General features: G+C 47.1%; 1 protein-coding gene across 1 annotated transcript in view; it reads left to right on the forward strand.

Moving 5' to 3' along the window:
* The first annotated feature begins 2,435 nt into the window (after nt 1-2,435).
* The window catches only part of xylt1 (xylosyltransferase I), an 80,970-nt gene continuing 75,513 nt past the window's right edge, over nt 2,436-7,892 (forward strand). Inside the window, exon 1 of the mRNA XM_062530992.1 lies at nt 2,436-2,708. Within this exon, the coding sequence (XP_062386976.1) occupies nt 2,436-2,708 (273 nt within the window). The remainder of the gene's footprint in view (nt 2,709-7,892) is intronic.

Consider the following 7,892-nt stretch of genomic DNA (forward strand, 5'->3'; position numbering starts at 1 on the left):
TCTCCCTCTCCATCTCTCTCTCTCTCCATTTCTTTCTCCCTCCCTCCTGCTCTCTCTCTCTCTCCCGCTCTCTCTCTCTCTCTCTCTCTCCCTTGGTCTGCAGCCATGGGTTTCACCCTGGTGATGATTCACCTCTCTCTCTTCTCCTCCTTGACCAACAGATGTGGCTTTCTGGGGAACTGTGATGTATGGAATCACAGAGAATGAGTCAACGGCAGCAGACCAAGCCTATGGGCTATATACGCTCGCCATAGCGTTTCCCGTAACTCGTGTGTGTGAGCTGGCTGAGCATTCATCATCGTCCAATGTGCATACTCCCACTCGCTCCAACAAAACAGTAGCGTGATCTGGTTTGATGATGTGGCATGCCCAATGCCCAACTGTGTAGCAACGAAATGAAGGCGCCTGTCTCTTGCTATTTTAATACGTTTAACATTTTACTGCCTGTGTTTGTGGAATTCACTTAGACCCTATTAGGATTCTTTGGAGAGAGAAGCTTGCACGTCAACATTCAATTACGACGATCATTTACTTATGGCTGCCGAGGCGCAGGAGAGCGTTCCTAATGCATTTTAGCCCACTCAGACAGGGGTTGAGTGAGTTGTAGTAGCAGCAGACTCAAGAGGTGGGTTAGAAGATGTATTGCTGTCTGAGTCAGACCCAACAGCAGGTAAAGCGTGAAAGCATGGGGGAGAGAGAGAGAGAGAAAGAGAGAAAGAGAGAGAGAGGCTTCAGAGAGTGGCGACGTGTCTGCTGAAGAAGAAATGCTTTCAGTTACGGCTTTTCGCCCTTGCGAAACATCCTGCCGCTTTCTCTCTCTCTTCTTTCGCACTCAACTTGTGCTTGACTGTACTTCTCTCTCATTTTGTGTCCTTGCTATTTTTCGCCCCTCCGATAACAGCCACTTGGCTGAGAGCGGGCTGATTCTCGGCGGCTGATCACGGTCGGTCTGCTTGCTGTTGCTGCTCGCCTGTCGCTGGCTGTGTTCGAGACACGGGAGGGCTGAAGTGGAGGCTCCTGTTTGGACGTACCTCTCTGCGGGAGAGAGGGAGAGAGAGATAGAGAACATTGCTCCCTCCAGGCTACATATCCCCTGCTTGCATTGCCCTAACGCAGGGGTCTCACAGCCCTATTGTTCTTCAGCAGAGCTATGCCATCCACAAAAGAGAGAGAGAGGGAGGGGTGAAAAATCCCCCTCGTCGGCGTCTACACAATGCGAGGCTCGGTCCATTAACTCCGCGCCGGGCCCAAGTATGCCACGAGCGACGTTTCGCATTTCGGCGCTCGGAGGCGGAAACTGACGCGCAGGACAAGCGGCCCCGGTCTCCCCTCTTTTATTCATCAAAGCCACTCGACCTCGATCTCGGCTCGCGAAGGCTTGTGAATTATGGAGACGCGTCGGCTGAGAAGCAGCTGTTTCAACTTTAATGACGGGCCCGAGTCGGAGCGCTGCCGCGAGCAGCAAACACGGGCGGCCCGTGAGCCTCTGCTCGAGTAACACTGATCCATGTTTCCCAAACACCATTCCGACATCTGCCTCTGGAATCCCGGTGAGGCAAGACAGCAGGTAAAAAAAAAAGTGAACATGTGTGTGTATTCCCATGGAAACCAAGTGGTCCTGTCACATGGCGTAAGACGACGCTGGGTGAGGGATGCCTCCGCTGTGATCTGGGCGCCAAATCCAATTTCGAAGCCGAGGTCGTCCTTATGTCTCATGTTGTTGGCTGATTACTTTCTGCTCACAGCGGAAGTCATGTCATCATGTTGCTGATATTATAAATCAATGAACAGTTGGAGAAAAAAACTGAAACACACACACACACACACACACACACACTCACAGAGCTGAAACCATGCTGGATATGCAGGCCTACTGCCATATATAGTCCTCATGCAGTATATTTTCTTAGACTGTTCAGGTCATGAGCGAGTAAAGTCCCCTTTGCAATAAAATTCACATATTGAACGCAAAGTAGACTACACACAAATCTGGTTTTTGTATGGATCAAAACCTGATTAGCAAGGCTAGGCCAGGCCCTACTTGTAAAATAATAAATCTGCTGTGGTTGGTGTGGTGGTGGTGAAGCAAGTCGGGTCCTCTCTGGCTGTACATCTCTTCTAATTACGCAACATTAGTTTTCGGGTGGCTTTGTGTTTTTAAAAGAAATATTCAATAAAAGCGTGAATAAGGTTAAAACGAGTAGCTGCCAGCTTCCATGGTTACTCTCTATCATTTGATTCAATGTCCCCTCATTGCCACAAGGGGGCTCTGCACTCTCTCTATCTCGGCCGTTCGCCCTCCTCTCTCCTCATCTCAAGCCTCTGCCAACCAACCAACCAACCCCTCTCTCCCTCTCCACGCTCCTTCCCAGTCGCTGAGCCACAAAGGCTACTGTCGGCATTCGGCAGTGGCACCTCGCTGCTTCAGCGTGAAGATGGTAGGCAGTTTGTGTGCCCGTAAGTTGGCTCGGCGATCACGGTCTGCGTTAATAGCGGCACTAACTGTGCTACTGATTCAGACACTTATTGTATGGAACTTCAGTAGCCTGGACACGGGAGAAGACAGGGAAGACGGTGGCAACGGCAGAGAGAAGCGAGACCGAATCGGTATCAACAAAGCCTACAGCGAGTATCCGAAAAGCGGCTTCCAGCGAAGACATCATCAACCACCACTGGGAAAGGCAGCCGTTCGGCATAAGCAGCAACCGGTAAGACAGCCTGGGTCTTCGAGAGGGATAGCTTCGTTTTGCCGTTCATTTTTTCGAAGACGAAATGATTTTATTCTGGCGGTGATAACGGGCCCTTTGTGATTTATCGGGGTTTGCTGCCAGGATTTGACTAGCCGATCTCCTGATTTTAATGCGTTCTTGCCAACCATTGCAACCCCACGACAAGCAACGAACATATTTCATGTCAATGAATGAATTAAAATCTGCGCAGTTGTCAAACCAATGGCTGTTGACTCGTTTAGACGCACAGCTTGCCACATAATGAACGCAACGCGTGATCCCTCAGTTCTGTAGCCTACGCGCTACAGTGTGTATATGGGCTCCCGGGCAGGCTACTTTATTGCATTGTGTTGGATCTGTTCATACAACTCACCCATTACGATTCGCTGCATTGTGCGTACCAATATTCATATTTCCATCACGTTGGCAATGTTTGACAGAGACCGACCCTAGCCCATAATATTTGGAAAGGTGCGGGCAAAACCCGAGATACCCTCCCGAAAGGGTATCGGCGGAGCCTTCTGATGTGTATGGTCTTGACTAATTTGTCTAGTTGCATTGTAGCCTATTCGCATTCACATTGGAAGTTGGAGACCGCCTTCACCGTATCATTAGATATCTACAGACGGTAATTATCGCATTAGTCATCTAATTAAATTTGGCAAAATGCACGCTGTAACATAGCCTACCCCATGCTAGCAGTCGTTCGTATTTTAAATGGATAATCTGAATGCATAAAAATGCCAAACGCGCTGTTGATACACGCTAATTTCATCAGCGAGGCACATCTGATCAACCCTCGCAGAGACCAGTTCGAATCACCTAAGGCTAAACGCATGTAGACTAAATTGAAACAATGTCTCCTCTGTAGACTATGACTGAAATTATTCCACCAATCTAATCAGTTTTTTCCCCAAACGATCGACTTTTTGCCAATCCCTATAAAAGTGTGTTAGGGCTGAACAGTTGCATGCCCACAGAACATTTTTCACTGTGAGCTTTTCACAAGGCATGACTCGTAGCCTACTTGTAGCCTACAACACCTCCAGACGCTACTGTTTCTAGTAGGCTTCCCTACCACCAACATGTACTACTCTGAGCGCATAATAACAGAAATGTGTGAGGTGAACAGCACTTGCTATCTCAGTAAACATGTTAAGAGTGAAGAGTAACAAACAATGGAATTTCGGATGAGGCTAAGCAGTCATCAGCAGAATTTTGACAGTTTTTATTTTGTTTATTTCTTACAGTGTTTATTATTACTGTTACTATGCTATAAATGGCTGATTAAACAAACGAAGTCCTCTCTCTCAGCACCACACACACACTATGACAAACCAAATAAGAGGACGTGGCTTTTTTTAGAAGCCATGAATTAATTTCTTTATTTGGCTTCTCTCATCACTGACTGACAGCACAAGACATTCATTTGTCCTTCAGTGCTTATAGGAAGATCCAAAATGAGACCACAGTCTTATATAGTTTTCTGCGGTGGCACGTGGACAGCATTTTTTTCTTTGCCTGACATCCTCTAATTTGGCTCTGTCCTGAATTGGATGGGCTCTAACAAGTGCTTCTAGCGTGTTCTGTAATTAGCACGATGTGTATATTAAAAGCAGATTACAGGGGATGATTGGAGGTCCCTCATTTAGAACCACTGACCTAATATTCCGTCCCCGTTAATGCCGATTTTGGAATGTAAATGTTTGTCATGGTCGCCCAAACTCCCACATTTAGACACCCATATAGACCATAACTTACAGCAGTCGTGTACTACTGTTTGTCAACCTGACCATTATAGAGCACTTTGGATAATCAGTGAGTCTACCATTTAGCTCTGGTTAGTCCTGAAGAGTCTGATTACCACGGTTGTGCTGGACTATTTTGAACTGTCAGTTGTGTATTTCACTCTTTCAATCTACAGAATATGGATGTATGCGTGGAGTAGAGTTAGGGAAATGTAAGGACTCCATACTAATCTCTTATTATGAAGCTCTTCCTCACACATTTTTCAGAGAAAGCAGGTTTTCGTTGGCTTATATAGCCTCCTGGTTTGCTTTGGGATGTTTCTGTAGAGTAGTCTCCCCTGCATGGTGTCCCTCTGTGGGCAGAGGCCAGGAAGAGCCACCCCTGACAATGTGTCCTCCACTACATCATCGACCTCCCTGTCTGAACAGGCTTGTGATCGACTGTAATGCACAGAGAGAAACAGAAACAGAGAGAGAGACAGAGAGAGAGGGGGAGAGAAGGAGGATGATACTCTGCAATACATGAATGATAGAGAGATAAAGTCAAAGGCGTAGGAGGAAGAGGAGTAACTTGAGAGACAGAGAGTGAGATCAGAACAAGAAGGAGAGAAAGAAAGAGAGTGAGAGAGAGCAAGCAAGCAAACGAGTGTGAAAGACAGTTGAGAGAGAGACAGCAAGGCCCAGAAAAGAGACAGAGAGGGGAATGCAAGACACGCAGGAGACAGATATCCTCTCCTCTTGTCAGCGCTCTGCATCTCTCTCTCTCTCTCTCTCTCCCCCCCTCCCTCCCTCCCTCCCTCTGTTTCTCTCTCTTCTCTCTGTATTGTTTTTTGCAGCCTCTGTGGGCTGTTCGCTCTGGCAAACAGGATTGGCATCAGATTAAAGAGGAAGCCGGTAGCGATCTGATTGTTTCAACTTTTCTTTTTTTGTCTCTGGCTCTTTCTCTCTGTGTCTCTTTTTAACCGAGCTCCGCTGGCATGAGTGACTGGTGATGCCAGGAGAGCGCCTGAGCGGCCCTGGGGCCATTCCTTGGTTCGCTCGCTCGTTCTTTCGTTCGTTCGCGCATTCGTTCGTTCGTCCGTTCGTTCGCTTCTTCGGTCTGTTCTGTTCTCTCTGCAGTGGCTTCCTGACTGACTGCCTGATGCAGCCAGAGACAGCCAGAGGGTAAACAGAACGGCGAGCGGGAGAAGCTGACGACACCGCTCAGGGTCAGAGGTCAGCGGTGGGGTCAGACCCATGGGAGGTCGGGATGATTCTGTATAGTACAGAGGGAGAGAGAGATGGAGAGGGAGATGGAGAGATGGAGGGGAGGGAGAGAAAGATGGAGAGAGGGAGAGAGAGATGGAGAAATGGGGAGGGAGAGAGAGATGGAGATGGAGAGAGTGATGGAGTGAGAGAGAGGGAGAGAGATGGAGGAGAGGTGTTGAAAGCGCTCCATTTTGAAGGAGCGAAAATACCTGAAGACGGACCAACTGAGACCGAATAAAGTCTGTGACGCTTTAGTGTCGGGGGAAAAAAAACTGATGCGATACAACAGAAATGAGAAATGTTTGGAGTTGTAGCAAGATCTCGAAAGTCAGTTTTGCTGTCATTTAGGAACCGTTTTCAGCTCAGTTCAGCTTACACCTAGCTTATTAACTATTTATAGGCCATGTCATACAGCCTGGGTAACCATGAAAGAGATATTCATTAAATCCCAGGCATTTGGTATGGATACATCAGGCCTCCACTCTGTAAAGATAAAGGACACGAATAAAGACTTACTAAACTCTTCTCATCAGGAACATACTCCAGCACAGTATTTGCCTTAAATTGCAGAACGAAAGAGCGCATGGCTCTCTGGTCTGTGGTTGATTGTGTGTCATCAGGGGTGTTTTGGACACACTTAACCCTTATATTGCCACATTCCGTCTTCTTCTTTTTGGCTGAATAACGGAATAACAGTGTTGATTCCTGCTACCTGTGTACCTTCATTTTTCAGTCTGTTTCTCTTTCGTTTCTCTCGTCTTGTGGCCGCAGAGCTTTGCGCTTCTTTTAGAACATGTCATGGAATAGCCTGCCAGCGCTGTTCTCTGGGAACGGTGTTCTAGGAGGAGTAGCATCCTGTGACAAACGGACAATGTTTTTCTTCACTCTCTCTCTCTCTCTCTCTCTCTCTCTCTCTGGGCCAAGTGGAGTAATAACTCACATATATAGACATTACGGGTGTAACGGTACACAGAAATCACGGTTCGGTGTGTAACTCGGTTTTAAAGTCACAGTTCTGTTCATTTTCGGTACAGTAAGCCTGTACCCCTAGCCCAAAATTCCCTAACTGTATTGCTGATGCACAGCAGGAATAGTATTTTGGGAAGGTAACAAATGTTATTTCACATTAAGTGACTAAACTGATTATGGTCTGCTACCTAATATGTTTGCCCGGGAACTCCAATTAGAATCATAGTCCGCATGTAAAAAAGCCTATTGTTTATTATTGTGTAAGACTGCATTCGGTTGTATTTTCAGTACACATCTGTTGAACATAACATGCTCTACCAAACCGGTTCGGTACAAATATGTGTACCGGCTGTACACCGCTAGGATATATACCGGTACATGTAGGTACTTCTGTGGTTTGCATACACAGATTGTTTGTTCTGTTGTGAGAAGACAAGGATCAGGAAGTATAAAGAACAGATGGATAGCAGAAGCTGAGAATAGACACGTCACACAGGCGGCTGGATTTTTTTTTTTTTTTTTTTTTTAGCGTCCATTACCTCCCCATTGAACTTGATTGAGGGGGGATAATTTATGGGAATGAATAGCTTTTTTGTGTCACGTCGAGAGGAAATGTCCTAATGGCCTCTAAACAGCCGAGATAGCGCAGCTTGCAGGAGTGAACGTTCTGACCACCAGAGGCACTTAAGGGGACGGTAATTGAGTTCCTCTGAATACAGGTTCCCACTGGCCGTGACAGAGACCGAATTACTGGCAGCAGTGAGGCTATAACTGAGATGCGCGAGTGTTTGAAAGAGTGTGTGCATGTGTAATAGAGAGTGTGTGCGCTCGTGTGTGTGTGTGTGTGTGTGTGTGTGTGTGTATGTGTGTTTGCATGTACGTGTGTGTGTGTGTGTGTGTGTGCATATTTGTGTGTGTGTGTACGTGTTTCAGTCTCCCCTGGTGCTGAGAGACCGATGGTAGACGGGTGGTAGATTCCTTCAGGCAAAAGCCAATTTGCCATCCAGGTGTTTGTTGCGTGTGCCACATGTTTTGCAACATGTGTGTGAGGACCATTTCCTCTTCCAGTGTGTGTGTGTGTGTGTATGCGTGTGTGTGTGTGTGTGTGTGTGTGTGTTTTTCAACATCCTCTCATTACCACGAGCTAGACGGTACTGCCGGTTGTTACAGCGTCGCCGCCCGTCGCTCTGTGATCTGA

Source organism: Sardina pilchardus, chromosome 3 (assembly GCF_963854185.1).
Source record: "Sardina pilchardus chromosome 3, fSarPil1.1, whole genome shotgun sequence".
NCBI classification, from domain to species: domain Eukaryota; kingdom Metazoa; phylum Chordata; class Actinopteri; order Clupeiformes; family Clupeidae; genus Sardina; species Sardina pilchardus.